The sequence below is a fragment of the Castor canadensis genome, chromosome 10, assembly GCF_047511655.1.
Source record: "Castor canadensis chromosome 10, mCasCan1.hap1v2, whole genome shotgun sequence".
Classification (NCBI taxonomy): Eukaryota; Metazoa; Chordata; class Mammalia; order Rodentia; family Castoridae; genus Castor; species Castor canadensis.
The window spans coordinates 82,863,344-82,885,816 of NC_133395.1; the positions used below are offsets into that span (position 1 = coordinate 82,863,344).

The window sequence follows — 22,473 nt, forward strand, 5'->3', positions numbered from 1 at the left end:
CTACTATTTGAATTTCTCCTCTTGTAGCTTCTCTGAAGCATTTTAAGTTTTTAGTACTTTTAGTTTAATACAAAGACATAAGCTTTGGCTTTAGACTCACCTCCTTTTGCCAGCTGTATGATCCAGTACAAGGTATTGTCTTCTGTAAGTCTCAGTTTCAATTGAAATAAGAACAGCATATATCTCATAGGAGTATTTTAGGATTAGATGAGATAATTTTATATATAAAATGCTTGAACATATCTAACCACATAGCTTGTGCTCAGTGAGCCTTAGCAGTCTTACTAATCTTAATACATTGTATTGCTCTGAGCTAAAACCTGTTTAAAATTGAGATGTAATTCTTATGCCACAAAGTTCATTTTAAAGTATGCAGGTCAATGATTTTTAGTATATTCAGAAGGTCATGCAACCATAGCAGTCACTTCCAATCTTCCCTCTTTGTAGCAACCACAAATCTGTCTGAATTTGCTTGTTTGAAGTACTTCGTGTCTGTATAGTCATGGTATTTGTCTTTTTGGGTCTAGTGTCTTTCACTTAGCAATAATCTCAAGGTACAGCATGTTGTTTCATGTGTTGTTACTTTGTGGTTTGTGGGGGGTTTTTTTTGGGGGGGTGGGACTGGGGTTTGAACTCAGAGCTTTGAGCTTGCAAAGCAGGAACTCTACCATTTCAGCCACACCTCCAGTCCATTTTGCTGTTTATTTTGGAAATGGAGGTCTCACAGTTTACCTGGGCTGGCTTCAAATCATGATCCTCCTTATCTCAGCATCCCAAGTAACTAAGATTACAGGTGTGAGCCACCATTGTCTAGCTACTTCATGTTTTTAATGACTAAATAGCAGTGCATTGCATTGATACATACCATAGTTTGCTTATTCATCAGTTGATCATTGCTTCTACATTTTGGCTACCATGGACAGTGCTTCTCTGATCATTCATGTGTAAGTTTTTATGTGAAAATATGTTTTCTCTGTCTTTAAGGTAGGGTCTCAAACTCATGATCCTCCTGCCTCAGTCTCCTGAGAGATGGGATTATAGGCATGCGCCACCAAATCCAGCTATGTTTTCACTTCTCTTGGGCATATACCTCATAGTAGAATACTGGGTCATATAACACTCTATGTTTAATTTTTTGAAGAACTACCAAACTGTTTTCCACAGAAGCAGGATCACATTACATTCCCACCAGCAGTGTATAAGGGTTTTACTTTTGCCATATTCTTCCCAAAACTTGTTACTTTGTGGGGTTTTTGTCATTATGATAGCCATCCTAAGGGTGTCAAGTGTTATTTTTTTATTGGCTTGGTCTGCATTTTCCAAATGACTGATAATGTTGCATCTCTCTCCCTATGTTTGTTGACCATAGGGAATGGTCTGCATATCCTTTCCCTTTTTTAATGCTTTTGTATTTCTAATATTGAGTTGTGAGACTGTTTCTTTTCTTTTTGAATACTAGAACTTTATTAGATACATGATTTAGAAATATTTTCCCATTCTGTGGGTTGTCTTCGCTGTTGTTTTTTTTTTTTTTTACAGTGTCCTTTGATGCACAAAACACTTTTAAAATTTTTATTACATCCAGTATATCTATTTTTTCCCCCCTCTGGTTCCTTATATTTTAGGTGTCATAGCTAAGAAACTGTTTCTAAGTCAAAATTTTAGCTGTTCTTATCTCCACACTAGAAAAGCTTACAATTCAAATAAGCTTTTTACATTGGCTACAGTTTGTGCTCGCTACCAATATAGTAGTTGTGTTTGAGTAGTGTTCTTTGCTGTCTTACTTACTCATTTTGTGGACACCTCAGGCACAGAGCCCTAGTTGATATAATGCAATGGAATTTGAAGTTGTTTGAATTTCATGTAGTTTCAAATTTATGCCTCAAATTTCTTGTGTTTAAATACCAATCCTTGACAAAGTTAAAAGTACTGACAAGGGTGAGATAAAACTGGATACCTCTTAGGTTGTGGTAGGAATGTGAAATGGTACAACTACATTGGAAAACAGTTTGGCAGAACACCTCAAAATGCTGAACATAGACCTAGCAATTCTAGTCCTAGGTGTATGTCAAAGAGAATAGAAACATATGTCCACGCAAAAACTTGCACATAAATGTTCATAGCAGCATTATTCAGAGTAGCGAAAAAGTAACTAAAATATCCACCAGTGAATGAATAGATGAAAACTGTGCTATATCCATATAATGGAATATTATTCCAACATTTAAAAAATGCATGAATCTTCAGAACATTGTGCTAAGTGAAAGAAGCTAGGGGAAAAGGCCATGTAGTATGGTTCCATTTATAAGATACGTCTAAAATAGTCAAATCCAACAGACAAAAAGTAGATGAACAGTTTCATAGGAGTGGTGGAAGAGAAAAGAGTAGTGGCTGCTAAGGAATTTTTCTTTCTTTGAGAGGTAATGAAAATATCCTGAATTAATTGTAATAATGGTTACACAGTTCTGAATATATTAAAAACCATTGAGCTATATGCTTAAATGGATAAATGTTATGGGTTATGAAATATATTGCAATAAAGCTATAAAAAATACCTATCTGTGTTCCCAATTGAAAGTATTTTTAAATTATCATACTTTAGGAAAGAGTAAATGAAGAATAACACTAAAATAATAAAAACATGATTCTTCCTATGCTTTTCTAGTATCAGAGAACTCATTGTTCTAAGCAGATAGGAAAAACAAAATATTCATCTAGTGCAGTTCAGGCAGGAACACAAACTAATGTATATGCCATCTGGTTTTTATATATTCAAAAGTCTTAAAAACATGTTGATGATAAATTCATTTTACAAAAAAATCAGCTATGTAGGCCTCCAAGGACTCTATGAAGTCTCATACTCTCCTCCCAATTGATCAGAAAATCAGTACCTAGGTTCCCATTACCATTTCTAAGGAACTACAGGAGTCTTAAACCTGTTTTTCTGAAAAATCTTTTTGAGAAAACAAACCTTGCCATGACAGTAGCATGGTCTAACTCCTTTTGCCCATTTGCTTTATGTGTAAGATGAAGACAACAACTTATATAAAAGGCCAGGATCCAGATAAGAAGATATCATGGAATTGTTTCTAAGTTTTTAATTCAGGTTCAACAAATACTTAAGTGCTAAGTACTGATCTACATAAAAGTAAGACAGATACGAAGTCTGCCTCAGTGGGTTTTATAATTTATTTCCTACCTGTAATTCTGATATTATTCAATTATTATTACTCAGTTATTCAATTTTTATTGTATGGCATTCATGTGATACTGAATTTTTTGGCTTAACTGCTTGGCAGCTAGATTTGTAGCGGCAAGGAACCAAGCATTACCTTCTTTCCTCATTCAGTTTCAAGTAGGAGGATTTTTTTTTTTAAGCACAAAGATTTTTGAAAGACCAAAAACAAATCTAGCTATTAGGTATAAGACCCTTTGGGGCTTCTTATTTCTAAGAAACCATTTTGCCCCTTCAAATTCTCAGTCCTCTTCTACCTTCAAAATAGCAGCTATTTCCCAACATGTGCTTTCTGAGCAGGGTGCAAGGATTAATGTTTTTAAAAAACTGATGAAAATTACCTTAATTGTCTCAAAAATAAAGGACACACAGTAATGAAAAATTGGCAACATGACTTTAAGAAAAGCACTAATCATATGTGAATAAATGAATAAAAAATTTTAAAGTATTAATGAGGCATATGAAGTATAATCAATTTCTTTTAAGTTATTGTTTTGAACTTTAAGTAAAAACATCAAAACTGGGCTGGGTGCCAGTGGCTCACACTTGTAATCCTAGCTACTTAGGGGGCAGAGATCAGGAGAATCACAGTTCAAAGTCAGCCATTGCAAACAATTCGAGAGACCCTTCTCTCTAAAGAACCCATCACAAAAAAGGGCTAGTGTAGTGGCTCAAGGTATAGGAACTGAGCTCAAACCCCAGTACCACAAAAAAATAAAACTGGACTGTGGGTGTGGTTTAAGTGGTAGAGTGCCTGCCTAGGAGCATGAGGCCCTGATTTCAATCCCTAGGGATTACCACCCCCCACAAAAAAAAAACTATACCCATAATAGTATGCGTAATTAACAAGCTCTGTTATGGCATATATCCAAAAGCAGGAGATATGCCAGTTGGAGGCCTGCCTAGACTGCACAGTAGACCCTGTCTTATAAAAGTTAAAATACATATATTATAGTTTTCTGGAGTTTGTTATCAGTATTATATTACTACATAATTTTACATACACATTCACACAGACAATTAGATTTGTAAATTAAACAGTACCTTTTACCTATCTGATGATAGACAAATGATAGCATCTAATATTGGAATCTAGAGAATTAGAGTCGTCATTGGCTGACATGTAGTAGTTAATCAGTGAATAAAACTTATCCCCAAATAGTATACCTAAGGATGTTTCTAAAATCCATATATTCATATTTACAACTGAGTTTTCAACTAATATGCAAATAAAATTTTGATAGTTTACAAAAAATAATAGAATTTGTACCCAGTGGATTAATAGCCTGAATTAAGCAGCCCAAACTACTGAAAAGGAACATCTAAAGGCACTCTTTTTTTTAATGTGTCAGCTGAGTTTTCACAGACTGGCATATAATTTTACTAAAGGGATTAATATCTCAATAGATAGATTGAGAACAAGAAGTAAAGTTTGTAATGTACTTATGTAAGAGAGAAAAGTAAAACATTTAGTATGTAAAATGTCTTGAAGCTGTTAATCAGCGTAAGTCCCAAAAAGAAATAATGTGATTGCTTTAGAGTTATAGTGGGTAAGAGGGAAATTATGTAGGCAGTAAGGAGGATAGCTTAAAAACCTTAATTTTATTTTTTTTTCTTTTCTTTTTTTCTTTTATTATTCATATGTGCATACAAGGCTTGGTTCATTTCTCCCCCCTGCCCCCACCCCCTCCCTTACCACCCACTCCACCCCCTCCCTCTCCCCCCCACCCCCTCAATACCCAGCAGAAACTATTTTGCCCTTATTTTTGATTTTGTTGAAGAGAGAGTATAAGCAATAACAGGAAGGAACAAGGGTTTTTGCTGGTTGAGATAAGGATAGCTATACAGGACATTAACTCACATTGATTTCCTGTGTGTGGGTGTTACCTTCTAGGTTAATTCTTTTTGATCTAACCTTTTCTCTAGTTCCTGGTCCCCTTTTCCTATTGGCCTCAGTTGCTTTTAAGGTATCTGCTTTGGTTTCTCTGCATTAAGGGCAACAAATGCTAGCTAATTTTTTAGGTGTCTTACCTATCCTCACCCCTCCCTTGTGTGCTCTCGCTTTTATCATGTGCTCATAGTCCAATCCCCTTGTTGTGTTTGCCCTTGATCTAATGTCCACATATGAGGGAGAACATACGATTTTTGTTCTTTTGGGCCAGGCTAACCTCACTCAGAATGATGTTCTCCAATTCCATCCATTTACCAGCAAATGATAACATTTTGTTCTTCTTCATGGCTGCATAAAATTCCATTGTGTATAGATACCACATTTTCTTAATCCATTCGTCAGTGGTGGGGCATCTTGGCTGTTTCCATAACTTGGCTATTGTGAATAGCACTGCAATAAACATGGATGTGCAGGTGCCTCTGGAGTAACCTGTGTCACAGTCTTTTGGGTATATCCCCAAGAGTAAAAACCTTAATTTTAAATCTCTGTTATTTAGTAGAAAATTATGAAAAGTACCATCACCTCTGATGGACAATCATTCTGACTAGCCTTTCACATTTAATGGGAAAATTACAAGGTTAAGAGGACTTTTCCAGGGGTCTAAGGTAGAAAGGAAAATAGAGGGTATGAACCAAAAAATACACGTATATACGGAAATGTCACAATGAAAACTGTATACATATCTTAAACAAACAAAAATGTCTTTTTCAAAAATGAACAGGAAGGTAAAACAGGTCCTGTCTGGGGGTTGGTACCGGTGGGATCGGGGCGGATATAGGAAAGGATATAGAAGGATGAATGTGGTGGAAATATTATGTACTAATGTATGAAAGTGAAAAATTGAGACCTGTGAAATGAGATCTGTTGAAACTATTCCAGGAATTGGGGGAGAAGGGGAATAAAGGAGAATGATGGAGGGAGTGAATTTAACTATGATATGGTGTAAGAACTTTTATAAATGCCACAATTTATCCCCAGTACAGTAACATGATAATAAAAATTTTTAATGATAAAAAGGACTTTTCCAGGGTTCAAAAAATGGTAACTTTCTAAAGCATGCATGTAACTTTTTTTTTGTCAGCAAAAGCAAAAAAGAGACTGATTTTAATAATGATATGAAGTAAGAAATCATGTGTGCCACATGACCTGGGCATGGGTATGAAGCAGATAACTAAGATAAGTCAAAGATGTTATTAGGTTTCTTACGTATAAAATTGAGTGAAGTAGAAAACTGATCTTGTTTTAAAAATGCATCTTTGTGTTTAGACTTAGAATTCTTTGGCACATGATTTAACTTAAGGATTATTAACTAAAATTGCAAAGTTGTTTGTCTTATAAATGATTCTCTTCCTTAGTGCAGGCTGGATTTTACCTAGTAATAATGTAAACAATGTTTCTTCTTTGCTTCAGGTAAAACTTCAGTCAAGAAGCTAGCAAAAAAGGTAAGCAACTTGTGGGGTTTTTTGTCTGATTGTTTTGGGTAAGATAGAAAATGAACTTGTATAAGTTAAACTGAAAGATCTTGATTTGTGTATTCAAAGGATATCGAAGATGTACTGGCAGGAATCCAATCAGCTAGTTTCGGATCAACTTTTTTTAGAGACCTTGGTGATAAAGGTAATTATTTGTTGTTAAATTTCATTTCTAGTTACATCTTATATTTAACTGAAGTATTATTAGGGAATTAAGCTGTGAGATTTGTACTATGTTAATAGGTGTTTCTAAAACACACTAAAATATCCATTAAATAAGAAATAACTGTCTCAAATTCTTTGAACAATTAAAGATAAATTATTAAAACAATCAGCGTTGATTAAAATTTAGAGATGGAATAAGGAAGAGTAAGAAGATGATGAGACATAAATCTAAAGAAAGAATGTGAGAAAGCCACTGAGAGAATCCAGAGTAGCAGCAATGTGTAAGGGAATAAATGGCGATGAAGTACCTGTGAAGGAAACGAATGGGGCAGAATGACTGGAGTAGAGGAAAACCAGGAGAATGGGATCTCAGAAGCCAAGAGGAGAACATGGTAAAGGAAGGAGTTATCAAATATGTAAAAATCAAGTAAACCAGGAAGTTGAAGTAAGCTAGATCCATTAGGTTTGGCAATAGGAAGTGCTTGACCGTTAAGCAAGTACATATCAATGAGGGGATGGTATCTGAAGCCACACTGCAGGGCTTTGAAGTGGGTGGGAGCAGGAGAAAATTAAGTGCAGATCACTTGAAAGACCAGAGCATGAGTAGAGGAGTTAGAGGGCAGAAGCTGGAGTAGAGCAGAAGGCTAGAAGAATATTGGTTTAGTTTTCCTGGGGAGATTGGAGCATACTTCCTCTTGATGAGAGGGAAGGTTGGGAAATGTAAGAGAAAGAAAAGGAAGTATAAATAGGACAAAGCCCTGGAGAGGAGTTGTCTTTGAAAGTCAGGTGGGAGGACCAGCATGCCACTGGTTGTATAGCCTTTCCCATTGCATCAGGAGGAAAGGTTGATGAGATGGGTATGTTGTGGAGATGTTTGCAAATTAGTGGCAAAAAGTTGAGGCACATGTTTTGGGGTTGATTGATTGATTTTTTTTTTTAAATATAAAGTAGAGGTGGTAGGGCTGAACTTTATGGAGAAAGGAGAAGGTCTGAAGAAGCTTCTGTGGCAAGGAAAGAACTGAACTTGAACAGAGAAACAAGTGGATAGAAGAGTAATGGACTGGGAAGTTAGAAATATTGACAATGAGTCATTTTAACTAATGAGCCATGGGATCTAAGGATAACAGGGGAAAGTGTAAAATAGGAAGAGAGGTGAAAAGAAGAAAGTAAGCAGGACACAAGTGGCTCATACCTGTAATCCTAGCTGCTTGGGAGGCTGAGATCAGGGGGATTGCAGTTTGAGGGCAGCCTAGGCAAATAGTTCACAAGACGCCATTTCCAAAATAACAAGAACAAATGGGCTGGCCGTATGTCTCAAGAGGTAAGAACTTCCACTTTGTAAACACAAAGCCCTGAGTTCAAATACCAATCCCACAAAAAAAAAAAATTAGGTAAGTCAAGGGAGAAAACTACCAGTGAAGCTGAAACACAGGTGTAGTGGGACAAAAAATGGAAAAAGAGCAAGTGGTTTTGAAAAATAATCATTTGGAAATCCTCAAAAGTTTTCTCAGTGGTAGAACACTTAGCTAGCATGTATGATGCCCTGAATTCTATCCCTCACTCCACAAAATGCATAAATAAATAAGTAAATACTCCATACTGAAGTTGGTATTGATCAGTCACTGCTTATTAATAAGTACCAGTTTCTGCTCATCCCTTAGTGCCCTGGAATTTAATGGATTACATAGTATTTAATTATATTCTACAAGCATTAGTTACTTATACTAAACTAAATATCTTTATACTGTGCCACCCACCCATCAACAGATTCCTTTCTGTATAGCACCAGAATATCCTTTTTGTATAAGGGGAACTTACTGGAATGTAGTCTGGCATGTAATGATTAAGAGCATGTGTTTTGGAATCAATAGACCCAAATTCAAATTTTCGCTCGTTTTATGACCTGGAGAAATTACTTAATCTCTTTTATCCTCATTTCCTCACCTTTAGAACAAGATAGTAATGCCCTCCTCACAGGATTGTTGAAAGAATTTAATAAAATAAGATTTTTTAAATGTTTGTCGTATCTAGTGCATAACCCTAAAAAATGTGATTAAGAACATGGACTTTAAACCTACTTTGGCTTCCCAACTTTGTTAGCTGTGTGACCACAAGCACCCTAGTTTTCTTACTATGTGTCTGCACATTATAAATTTATAATTGGAATTTTACAATTTCTGTGTGTTTTGTAAGATTTAATATTTTCTGGACTATAGCCCTTTAATAATGATTTTGTAAATTAAAATAAATAGTACCTTTTAAATCATAGTTAATAAAAGATTTGGTAAGGCTTTACTCTAGGAAATTATTACTAATTTGGTACTTCATAGTAGATTTTAAGTATGGTATTTAAATTCAAAATACCAATGTTTTATCAAATCTATGGCTTCAGGGTATCTTTTCATCATGCATACTTTTCTTGGTGTTTTGATATTTTTAATAAAGATGTTTTATCAGTTGTGAAAAGCTTAGTAATGTCTACAGCTCTACATTCATTTATTTTATAATTATTTGATTTTTTTTTCCTGAAGTAAGGAAGGGTAGGGAGAGGTCTATAATAATTTTGGCCCAATGGTAGGGTATTAGAACAGAGTAGGTTAGTTTTTTTTTTTTTATATATATATAAGGCGCTATATATAAATGTAATAGGATTTTAGAAATTCTATTTAAAGTTGTTTTCAAGGAAACACATAAAGTAAAAACTGGAAAGAGAAAGTTTAAACCATTTTAAGGAAAAAACACTTGAGACAAGAGATTGATCTGTGCTATTTACAAGAAAAGACCTATTTCAAGGCTTAGAAATACACTTTACTCTGGAAAAAAAAAATGCTGGGCTGAGAATGTAGCTCAGAAGTAGAGTACCTTCTTCTCATAGCCAAGGCTCTGGGTTCCATCCCCAGCACCACTGAAAAAGAAAAATGCCTATGAGCCTTGACCGTAACTTTGCACAGTGCTGGTAGTGTTTTAAATGCCACTGTCACCTCTGTATGGAACACCATCTGTGCTTCCACTCACCCATTCAGCCACTTTCCTCTCACAGCTACCTGCGCTATGAATGCCATGTCTGAAACCACTGCAGTTCTCCCTCTCTGGTGCTTTGCATCTTGTTATACGATCCTGTCTGACTTCTCATTTTTGCTAATTAAAGCATAAATTCTCCAAGAGGAAAATTTTAAGCAGTCGGTTTAGTGTGTTGCCTAAACACTCTAGCACATAACAGACTCCCGTCTAAAATTAGCTAAATGGCCTGTTTCTGTGAGTCCCTCAAGTATTCTTACTGTTATTTTGTTCTGTTGTTCAATGTGGGGCATTGAACACAGGGCCTAGTTTTGCTATGAGATTTTTAGTTAGCCTTTCTGTATATTGAAAGTATGACGAATACATGGGTTTTTTTAAACTATTTTCCAATTAAAACTTTCTGTAATTTATATTAGTTTTCATTCCTAGGATTGATACTGTTTTATCAATGAAATTATCAATAAGCCAGGCACCAGTGACTCATGCCTGTAAACCTAGCTACTCTGGAGACAAGGAGGATTGTGGTTCAAAACCAGCCCCTGGCAAATAGTTCACAAGACCCTATCTCAAAAAAAAAAACCATGACAAAAAAAGAGCTGGCACAGTGACTCAAGCAGTAAGAGTGCCTTCCTAGCAGTCATGAGGCCCTGAGTTCAAACCCCAGTCCCGCCAAAAAAAAAAAAAAAAATCACATTTATCAATAAAATTAATCTATTTAGCAGTAAATGCTTTAGTAAATTTTAGAAATAGTACAACTGTTATTAATGTCTAAACAAAAATGCGATATTATCATCTAGTTTTAATTTTTTCATCAAAACACTTTTGAACTCCTTCCTTCCTCTCTAGACAGGTGCTCTACCACTTGAGCCACACACATCCCATCCCCTTTGAACTATTTCTAAGTTACAGAAGAAGAAAGTTCTGCCTCCTAGTAAACAGCATTTTATCAGCTTAATATTTGGCTTACTTGTACATAGAATATAGATTTTCCTAAACAGATGTTATTTAAAGTGGGATTATTCATTCTGTTGCCATATTTCATGTTTTTACAGTTATTTCAAAGTATGTTACCTATGCTATGCTACCTGCAGGTACATAACCTGCAGTCACTTAATTAAAGAAAATAAATCTGATTGTGGCAGTTTTGAACACAAAACATCATTTCTTTTTCATGGCACTGCCCTTCTATTGATTACAAGAATGTATATCTAAAATAACATACTCTGTACTCAGAACCATATAGATAGTTATTAAATTAGAGAAAATCTTTCTAACAAGATGCCTGCTCATACATTTTCTTCATTGGATAGTTCTCTCTCCCTGTTTTTGTTTGTTTTGTTTTTTGTTTTGTTTGTGGCACTGGGGTTTGAACTCAGGGCCTCTAGGCAAGCTTTCTTACTGCTTGAGTCACTCTGCTATCCCTTTTTTGTGATGGGCTTTTCCGAGATAGGGTCTCTCAAAATATTTGCCTAGGGCTAGCTTCGAATTGTGATCCTCCTGACCTCTGCCTCCCAAGTAGCCAGAACTGCAGGTGTGAGCTAGCAGTGTCCAGCTCCCCCTGTTCCTTACATAGCAGGAGGGTTATATATATTCTGAGAATGAGCAGAAGCTTTAACCATACATTTCTAGGATTTCTTGAAGAAGAATTAAAATACAGTATTTAGTCTAGATAATTGGAAGGGGGTCTTAATGGTGAACTATTAGAAAAATAGACAGAAAATGGAAGAAGCCCATAGCAGGAAGTTAGTTAGCTAGCCATTCAGTGAATTCCTTTGTTTTCCTTGGCCAAAGTTCGTAAGGAAATTTGTATGAGAAAAAGATGAGAACGATGATGATAAGAGGGTTTGGGGACAGGAGACTGAGAGGAAATAGAAGCAATAAGTGACTTCAAGGTTCGATAATTCAGAGAGCATTCATTTCAGAGTCAGAAGCTAAGGAATAAAAATACACAACTTACCTTTTTACCATTCAGACAGGAGTATATCTTTTAAAAAAAACCAGCCTCCATTAATAAAGGACTGACAGAGAAATGAGAACTAGGAGATACAGCTTAGTGATTTCAAGAAAAGTAAGCAATTAATGGGGAAGGTGAGGTAGGACAGCAGAAGTGCCTAATTAGGAAGTTAGAAGTACTCTGAGAGGGCAGAGGGGGAACTGCTCTCACCATTCACGCAAATGCTGTCTTGCGTTCTCTTCTTCACCCCACTCTGATAGGCCACAACCCTGCTTTTCACCTTCATCATCCCTTCAGTGCATCTATATTGCCACAGTCTAGCTGAGAGAAGAGTCTCCCTAAGGATGGGAAGGTGTCACAGTCTAAACAGATGGAGGGAGCCTCACAATTTTCTTATGACCCTTGATTTATAAGCTTCTTTAATTCCTACTTCATCTGTAGTATGGGAATGCTAATATCTGCTTCAGGGTTAAAGTAGGAATGACCAGTGTAAAACATCTGTCATAGTGCCTAGATGAAGCATCAGTGAAAGATTTCTTTTAGTTACTGGTACTGAGGAAACCCATGTGCCCCAAGTTGTCTTGGTCTCTCTAAAAGCACACTGTCCAGATTCTCTTTGAGTCTCTTCCTGTCATTGACTCTCCTCCTCCTCCTACCTGTTAGACGTTGGTACTTTCTAGAAATCTGGCCTTCACCCGCTGCTCTTCTTCAGCCTTTAGTTTAATTTAGTGTGTTTGGGGTGACTCCCACATCTCCTTCACTGTCTGTAGCCCAGGCCACTCTCCTGAGGCTGGAACATCTGTTATACCAGCTGCCAGACACCTACTTTTGGGTCTGTCAGTTGCCTTGGATTTAGCATATCCCAAACATCATCTTTCCCTAAGCCAGCTCATTCTATTCTTTTTTTATTCTTCCTTTTGGAGAAACTGAGGTTTAAATTCAGGGCCTTCGACTTGCTAGGCAAGTGCTCTACCACTTGAGCCACCTCCAACCCTTTTTGATTTAGGTCATTTTTCAGAAAAGGTATGGTATTTGCCTGGGGTCAGCCTTGGACCATAATCCTTTTACTTCCACCTCCTGTGTAGTTGAGATTACAGGTGTTGCAGCATATACCTGGCTTGTTTTGTTGAGATGAGGGTCTTACTAACTTTTTGCCTGGACTGGCCTCAAATCATGACCCTCCTCCCAATCTCTGCTTCCCAAATAGCTGGGATTAGAAGTATGAGCCACTACGCTCTCTACTCTTGGTCTCATTTCATAGTAACACTCCTCACCTACTTTCCCCAGACTCGGGAAGTACGTTGGAATTCTTTCTCTGTCTCTTTGCCCCTGCCATCCTTCATAGGCAGTTAAAACTAAATCTTTGCAGTTTTGTGTCCTAAAATTTTGTTAAATTCATCCTTTCTTCTTCCTACCTTTGGAGAAGTAATAGGAAACAGATCAAATGCCTTTGCCCCTTAATAAGTAAAATCTAGCCTTCTAGGGTTGTAGGCGTGGCTCATTGATAGAGTGCCTGTGTAGCTTGTGCCAAGCCCAGGTTCCACCCCTAGCACTACAGAAGAAGGAGGGGCAGAGGGAGGGATGCAGCTTGCTTAATTGAGTGTAGAAGCCCATTATGGCCTGGGCCCTGCCAGTCTTGCCTTCTCCTCACAGCACTGTGTCTGTTCTGGCTTTGTGCTTCGCAGTTGCCTCACTGTCCTGTGCTGTTCTCTCTCATCTTCTCTCTAAGCCACCTTCCTCCAGCTTTCTGCTGGATTGCAGAATTAGGCTGGGTCTCTTTTCCATGGGCCATTCTTGACTTCCTCCCTCCCTGTACTATTATTATTATGTGTGAGTGTCAGCAACTCTTTAGTAAATTGCTGTTCGTATGTCACTTGCTGACCTCTTCCTCCGGGACTGTAAGCTCCCTCATGAGGAAAAAACTGTGCTTTTCCTCCTGAACTCCTAAAATCTAAGCACATGTGTGGCACATGGCTTGTGCTCAAAATTGTTTTGATTAAAAAAAAAATGAAACAGGGTAACAGTATTATTAAATTATGAGGAAGCCCCACACAGTAGAAGTGCTAAGACTTTTGTACTCTTGGCAGTGATACTGACTCTGATCTGATAGTGGCTAGTACTGTAGGAAAAATTTTGAGGAAACACTTAAGTTACTTTTTAGTTTTCCTCTGAAACACAAGTTGAAATATGCATTTCTAACTTAAAGGAAAAAGACATTTTATAATGTATGCTCAGTACATCCTTGAGGCTGGTGTTATATTGACAATCAGTTCAGTATAAAAATATATAATAATTTTAACTTATAGTCTACTTTATAATAATTTTTGGTGGATGAATTTTTAAAAAAAGAATTGACTAATTGACTTTTATTGGGAGACTCAACAGGTACACTTTATTTAGATATACTTCACTGTTGATACTAATAAAGTCATGTGAAGAAAATATAAAACAGCTACTTTTAGAACAATTTAAGATATTTCATTTTACTACATATAAGAACTATCAAAAATTTTTCCTATATCATAACTAGCAAAAGATAGTGCTGGGAGTGGTGGCTCACACTGTAATCCCAGCTCAGGAAGTGGATGTTGGTAGAATCGAGGTTCATAGCCAGCCCAAGTGAAAAGTTGCTGAGACTCCATCTTAGCAAATAAGCTAGGTATAGTGGTGCATGCCTTTGATCCCAGCCAAGTGGGGTCCTCCTACAGGTAGACAGGTTACAGTCTGAGGCAGTCCCAAGCAAAAATATAAGACCCTATCTGAAAAATAACTAAAGCAAAAAGGTCTATGAACATGACTCAAGTGGTAAGGGCCTGCCTAGCAAGAGGGAGGCTCTGAGTTCAAACTTCTTTACTACAAAAAAAGGTAGTCAATTCTTTTTTTAAAAATTCATCCACCAAAAATTATTATAAAGTAAACTATAAGTTAAAATTATTATATATTTTTATACTGAACTGATTGTCAATATAACACCAGCCTCAAGGATGTATTGAGCATACATTATAAAATGTGTTTTAAGATACAACTAGATTTTTGTGATGGATGGGATAATTCAGCCTCTTAGGGAAACAGGGTCCTCAAAATTCTATTTAGTAACAGACCATGTTTTAGTATGACTCCAACTTAAAAGATTTCCAGAAGCAGCATAGTAACAACTTACTGTTCTAGTGGCTTTTAGAGATTCTTTAACAAATTTGTAATTATAAAGCATTTAAAATATTTCCATTTGGCATGCAGTTTTAAAACATTGCTATTTATTTTACAACTAAATGTAACAAATATTTATTAAACTGTTTTCTTCTGTAAGTATTCTAATTTTCCCTAAAAGCATTTTCAGAGGCAGATGCCTAGAATACTGTTGTAGAACTATCTTGCTTATTTATAATCTGTCTTAAATGTGTAAGGTGTTATTTTTATACTTTCTCAACTCTGTTTAAGCTTTTTAGTTAAACCAGTTTTCAAAGAAAGACATTGGAATTTTTCCTTTCTGTAAAGGATATTTGCCTGTGTTCAAAGAAAAGTGAAGTCTTTTGGCACCAAGCCCAGTACAGTCCAGCAGTTTCACCACTTTGCCATATCCCTTTGAAAATTAGAAAAATGCCATCCTCCACTGTTTTGAGGCTGCTGAGGGATGAAATACTTTGATCCTTCAACTAACATTAGAGCATTTCTCCCAGGTAGAAGATGATACACTTAATTTAGTCTTCCTTTATATAAACATTGAGTAGTTTTAAGAAAAAAATATCTGAAGGCTTACTGTTGACTTTTTAGTACTGAAGAGTACACCTTCTCCAAAATAAAAACAAAAGATGGTCATATAACAAGATGTAAGTCATTAAAAACATTGAAAATGTATACCTGAAGGTTATGAAAAACAGGTCACACTAAGGGGAAATCACTTATGGGAGAGGGTAGGTAAAGGAAGGAAGTTAAGGAAGGTGAATATGGTTATGTACTTTCTATACAAGAATGAACATAGAATTTTTAAACCTGTTGAAATCACCCCAAGATGGTCACTAAAGTAGAAATGAGAAAAATAGAAGGGATGAACATGGAGGATCACTTGAGCCCAGGAGTTTGAGACCAGCCTGGAAAACATAGCAAGACTTAAAGGGAGGAAGAGAGAAGAAAAAGGGAGGGAAGAAAGAAGGAAGTTAGTTTAGAATTGATTCCTCTAAACACCTATGATCATCTAAACTCTGGACATTATTTCACATTTTGTAAACTCTTTGTTTACTCTCCCAATCAGTATCTCTCAGGGTAATTGGCATTTTTGTAAACAATTTTTTTTCATCTCCTGGTAGAGGTATAAAACAACATCTATGAAGAATTCTTGTCAAAATCAAACTTGAATCCCACCACACCTCTGGATCCAAGTATCAGGTGATGGGAAATAAAGAAGTTAGAAAACTGTAAAATGATACCATGGACATAGAGTCATCCAGAAACTATATAGAACAAGAAGTCACCTTCTTCAACAATTACGTTGAAGGGTGGGGACAAAAAAGACAAGTGAGAACCTATATCTTAGAAGAAATTTAAACAAAGGAAACAAAATAAAAGGTAAATTGACTTCGTCAAAATTAAGATGTTTTGTGAATCCCAGAACACTGTCAAGAGAGTAAAAAGGAGCCCACCAAATGATAGAAAATATTTTCAAATCACTCATATAAAAGGTTCGTATCCAAAAACTAAAGAACTCAACAACAAACCAATTTAAAATGTGCAAAGGATTTGAATCAACATTTCTCAGAAGTTATACAATGGTTGATAAGTACATGAAAAGATGGTCAACATTAATAATCACTAGGGAAATTAAATCAAAACCACAATGAGATATCAGATCACACCCATTACAGCAACTGTTGTTTAAAACAGAAACAGAAGAGAACAAGTGTTGAGGACACGGAGATATTTGGGAGCCTTGTTCATCACTGATGGGAATATAAACTCAGCTGCTGTGGAAAAAGAATGGTGATTCCTCAAAAACTTAAACATTGAATTAGCACGTGGCCAAGCAGCTCCATTTCTGGGTACTTAGCCAAGAGAAGTGAAAACAGGGCCTCACACAGGTATTTGTACACCACTGTTCATAACCTCATTATTCTCAAGAGCCACAGGTGAAAATAACAAATACTCGTCCACAAGTGAACAGACACACAAGTACTGTGTGCACATAGTAGAATATTATTCAGCCTTTAAAAGTCTAACATGTGCCACAATTTCTATAAACCCTAAAGACATTATGCTAAGTGAAATAGCCTGTCACCAGAAGACACATATTGTGTGATATTACTTGTGTGAGGTACCTGGAGTAGACAAATTCATAGAGACAGGAAGTGGAATAGAAGTCACAGGGACCGGAGACTGGGGCAATGATGAGTTAGTGTTTGGTGTGTACAGCATTTCAGTCTGGGATAACGGTTGTGCAGTCCTGTGAGATTACTTAATGCCACTGACCTGTATGGTTAAAATAATAAATTTTATGTTACTGTATTTTACCACAGTTTAGAAAACAGTTGACTTGGGAGACTTATCCAGCAAGAACAGTGGAAAGTTCTTTGGATCCTCTTTGAGCACTTTTAAAAGTGTTATTCTACTGAATTTTAAATTTGCTTCAGTTGAGATGTTATGAATAGTAAAATTTGAATAGAAACCACATAGAGTAATATACAAATCAGACCTCTAGTGATAGCCAGCATCAATTTTCCCCATTAAAAAAAGTCAGTGTTCTCCAGAGAAACAGCACCCAGTAAGAGATACATAGTTTTATCATGAAAAATTAGTCATATAGTCTCCAGTTTGCAGAGGGCCAGGAAAGCCCAGGTGTGTGTTCAGTTTAAACTCAAAGGTCTAAGAACCAGAGCTGATGGTAGTATAAATCCCATCCCATCTGGGGATAGGAGAAGATGAACTGTCCCAGCAGGCAAAAGAAAGGGAAGAGGGTAGCTGGATTCCTCCTTCCTCTGCTTTTTGTTGGACAGACTGGATGATGCCCACACATTGGAGAAGGCAGCCTACTCTGAGTCTGTCAGTTCATATGCTAATCTCGACTGGAAACTCCCTCATAAACACAACTAAAAATAAAGTTCAGTCTCCGCACTCCTTGGCCCAGTCAGGCTGACACTTAAACTGTCACACCTTCTTTACCTAGTAATAGTGTCTTGATAAACATTGTCTTTTTAAGTATTAAAACAGTACTTCAACTGTTACAAAATTTTTTTCACTGTACCAAAGAGAAGTAATTTAAAGTTTAAAAAAATGTGTCTTTTTTTTAAAACTTAGGTGAAGTTTCACTGTTAATATCTCTATGTGGCAATATTCCAAGCTCAAACTCAAAGCCTCACACTTGCTAGGCAAGACTTTACTACTTGAGGTACGCCCCAAGCCCTTTGAGCTTTAGTTATTTTTCAGACAGTCTTCTGTTTTTGCCCAGGTCATCCTAGGTCACAATAGTTTTTTTACACTTTCTGCATAGCGGGACCACAAGATGGGGGTCTCCCTAACTTTTTGCCCAGGCTGTCCTCCAACTGCAATCCTCCCAGTCTCCTCTCCTGAATAGCTGAGATTATAACCATGAACCACCTGCCTGGCTTACTTGTAAACCATCTAAAATGTATTTTCTGATATGTTTTATTTTCTTTTTCAGGGCTCATTTCATATACTGAGTATCTTTTCTTGCTTACAATCCTCACTAGTAAGTATTCCATAATTTTTTTTTACAATAATGTGGAATTCTCTATTACCAAACAGGATTTGTGAAGTTTGGCATTTATGTCTTTGTCATTAAAAATATTGTTACCTTAATTTCTATATCTACAAAATAATAATATTGAGTTAGAGAATCCCTTTAAGTCTCTTCTACTTCGCACACATCATGGCACCCCATAACTTTGTTTCCTGAGTAGAAGGAATTTTTGTTTAATTGTTGTTGATGAGAACAATAATAATAGTGAGCCTTCACTCAGGGATATTAAAAAATTCTCATCTGGCATACACAGTCCTTACCTATTCTCTTCAAAGCATGAAGGTCATGGGAAAGAAGAAAAGCCTGAGAAATTTCCACAGATGATGACACCAAGTAGGTAGAGTACCTGAATGCCACATGTATTTTGTATTTGATCCTAAAATACAGAAAAGGCAGTATTAGTGAAAAAATAGGAAATCCAAATAGTCTGTAGTTTAGTTCATAATTCTGTACCAAGGCAGGGTGGGGCTCAAATGGTAGAGCACCTGGCTAGCAAGCGTGAGGCCCTGAGCTCAAGCCTCAGTACTGCCAAAAAAGAAGACATGATGCTATACCAGCGTTAATTTCTCAGTCTTGATAACTATACTGTGGATATATAAACCTTAAATTAGAGGGAAGCTTGGTAAAGAGTCTGGTGATACTACTGTCTTTACAACATTTTTGTACATGTAAATGTTGACAAAATAAAAAGGTTAAATTATTCTGATCTGGTGCTGGTGGCTCATGCCTATAATCCTGGCTACTCAGAAGGCAGAGGTCAGTAAGAGTGCAGTTTAAAGCCAGCCCCAGGCAAATAGTTCTCAAGACCCTATCCCAAAAAAAACCCATCACAAAAAAGGGCTGAGTGACTCAAGCCATAAGGGCGCCTGCCTAGCAAGTGTGAGGCCCTGACTGCAAACCTCAGGGCCATCCAAAAAAAAAAAAAGAACAACAAAAACCTCCTATTCAGAAAGGGAAAGAAAAAGTAACAATTACTGTGAAAATAACCAAAGTTTATTACAAGAAGAGCCCCTAGTAGAATGAGATAAGTTCTCAAGTTGATTTTGCATAGGAGGGCAAAGCTGCAGCCCCATGGAAAAGTGCTAGAGAAGGCGGGGCAAAGCCGTAACACCACACACCCACCTTTGAAAATAGGTGAAAGAGAAAGCATTGCTTCTGTGTTAGGCACTTACTCATAGCTTCTGGTGGCTTGTTTCTTTCTTTTGGTGGAACTGGGGCTTGAACTCAGGGGCTACACCTTGAGCTACTTCACCAACCCTATTTTGTGATGGGTTTTTTCAAGATAGAGTCTTGCTAACCATTTGCCTTGGCTGGCTTTGAACCATAATCTTCCTGATTAGAGGTGTGAGCCACCAGCACCATGCTGGCTTGTTTCAAATTTGAAGATCTGACTGCAATTAAGTTGCATTTTACCGACCTTTAAATAGTTACTCATTTTTTCACTTCATTGCAGAACCCCACACTGGGTTTCATGTGGCTTTTAAAATGTTGGATGCAGATGGTAATGAGAGGATTGAGAAAAAGGAGTTTGTCAAGGTAAGTAGATGCTAGTTATTTTAGGTTTATCATAAAACACCTGATGCTTGTACAATCATTTTACATTTCCATAAAAATTTGATTGTATACGAAATATCAATAAACCATTTGAACATTTAAAAATATCACATTCTCAAAAATAATCTTGATGAAACTAAAGAGTAAACAGAGCCTAAGATTTTGAAAGGAGAAATAAGCTTCGGCATCTACATTTTTTAGGGTTTTATTTTTGTGAATTCAGTAAATATCAAAACAGTAAAAAAGGTTTCATAGAATATATATGCCTTGAAGAATATGTGGTAAAGACATTGTATATTTTTCTTAGACCAAAAAATGAAGAGTAATAATAGAAACTTAAGACTTCATGAAGAACAAGGAAAACACAAAAAGCTACAAAAATAAATTAGTACAACATTTCTGGGAATTAGCTAAAATCAGTATTTGAAAAGCTAGAGATATGTTTGACGTATTTAAACATGATATTTCTGAAGACATAGCTCTAGAACACCTGACTAGTAAATTCTACTCTGTTTTAAAAAAGTTAGTAGTAATAGCAAAAAAAAAAAAGAAAAAAACCATCAGTGCAAATGTTGTGTATGTGCCAGTTAGACTTAAATGTTTTAATCTGTTGTCCTATATGGAGAAAAGAAAACATGAATAAATACATAGCACAGTGTTTTTAGCACATACTACCTATCATTGATAATTACATATGTGAATGACAAAAGTACAAATATAAATGCCTAATTTATGGGTTTTTTTTAAAATGCCTTTGAGAGCCTAGCACCATCAGTTCACACCTGTAATCCCAGCTACTAGGGAGTTGGAGATCAAGAGGATCTTGATTCAAGGCCCAGGCAAAATGTGAAGACCCCACCTAAAAAATATCTAAAAGCAAAAAAGGGCTAGAGGTATGGTTCAAGTGGTAGAACATGTGGCTGGCAAGCATAAGGACCTGAGTTCAAACCCCAGTACCATCATCAAAAAAAAAAAAAAAAATCCCTTTGAGATGTGAAGAAAATGGAATTCTCTTACATGGCTGATGGGAATGAAATAGTACATTGCAGAACAAAGTCAGCAGCTGCTTTCAAAGTTACATAGATGCTCCATATGTGACCTTGTAATTCCATTCCTAGATATTTAGGCAAAGAAAAAGCATTCACCCAGGACCTGTATATTAATATTCATAGCAGCTTTATAGCCCAACTTAGAAACAACCAAAATGTGTGTCAACACATGACTGGAAAAGCAAATGGTATCCAAACAATAGAATACTATTCAGCAATATAAAGGAACAAATACGCACAACAACATGGATGAATCCAAGTGAAAGAAAAAGTACATACTGTATGACTGCATTTATATGAAATTCTAGAAAGGAGGCATCTGTAATCTGTACTAAAAGAAACAGACCCTTTTGTTGCCTGGCCCCAGGGGTCCAGCTGGAGTAAGAAATTCACCGAGGAGATTGTGGGGATGGGGTGGAGAGTTTGCTAGAGTATTGGAAATATTTCAGGTCTTAGAGTGTTTACATGGGTGTACAAATTTATCAAACTTACAGATCATACACTTTCACTTTATTTATTTATTTTGCAGTGCTGCTGCTCAAACCCAGGGCCTTGCACCTGCTAGGTGCAAGCACTCTACTCTTTTTACTTTTTTTTTTTATTATTACTGCTAGAATCCTTCAGATCATTTATGTGGCTCCATTTATTTCTATTGGCCAGCACTGCTCTGGACTCTTTGAGACTATAAACTAAAAATTTCATATAGATTTTATTGCATGCCCATGATGAAAATTATTTCAAATGCTAAAAAAAGGTTTTTCTTGCTGCTGAGTTTGCAGCTTAAGTAAGAAAGCTGGAGGATTCCAGAAGATTGACGTTGCCTTTGGATAGATGAGGTTACACTGTATTGTTCAGGAAAAAAAAGGTAGTAATCTTACAGATTCATTTGCTGAAAGTGGTAGATGTTAAATTTAATAGGAAGGCATACAGAAAACTGTTCTGTTTTACTGTGGGAGGAATATTTGAATGTTTCATGTATTCAAAAATACAAGAAATATGGGCTTGTAGCCGGGCACCTGTGGTTCACACCTGTAATTCTAGCTACTTGGGAGGCTGAGAGTGGAAAGATTGTGGTTCAAGGCCAGCCTGGACAAAAAGTTCAGGGGACCCTATCTCAACAGATAAAACAAACTGGATGTGGCAGCACATCCCTGTTGTCCCAGCAATGGCAGGAAACGTAAAATAGGAGAATTGTAGTCCAAACTGGCCTGGACAAAAAAGCACAACCCTATCTCTAAAATAACCAAAGCAAACAAGAATTTCAGATAGTCTTGGCTCTTACTCAGGACCCCAGGTTAAAAAATATATATGTATATGCACACACATA

General features: G+C 36.5%; 1 protein-coding gene across 2 annotated transcripts in view; it reads left to right on the plus strand.

The window, feature by feature from the left end:
• Micu2 (mitochondrial calcium uptake 2) overlaps nt 1-22,473 on the plus strand; it is a 130,984-nt gene that overhangs the window by 66,501 nt on the left and 42,010 nt on the right. For both annotated transcript variants that reach the window (XM_020167675.2, XM_074043699.1), the window contains exons 3-6: nt 6,597-6,628; nt 6,728-6,803; nt 18,445-18,492; nt 19,997-20,079. In XM_020167675.2, coding sequence (XP_020023264.2) covers nt 6,597-6,628; nt 6,728-6,803; nt 18,445-18,492; nt 19,997-20,079 — 239 coding nt within the window. The remainder of the gene's footprint in view (nt 1-6,596; nt 6,629-6,727; nt 6,804-18,444; nt 18,493-19,996; nt 20,080-22,473) is intronic.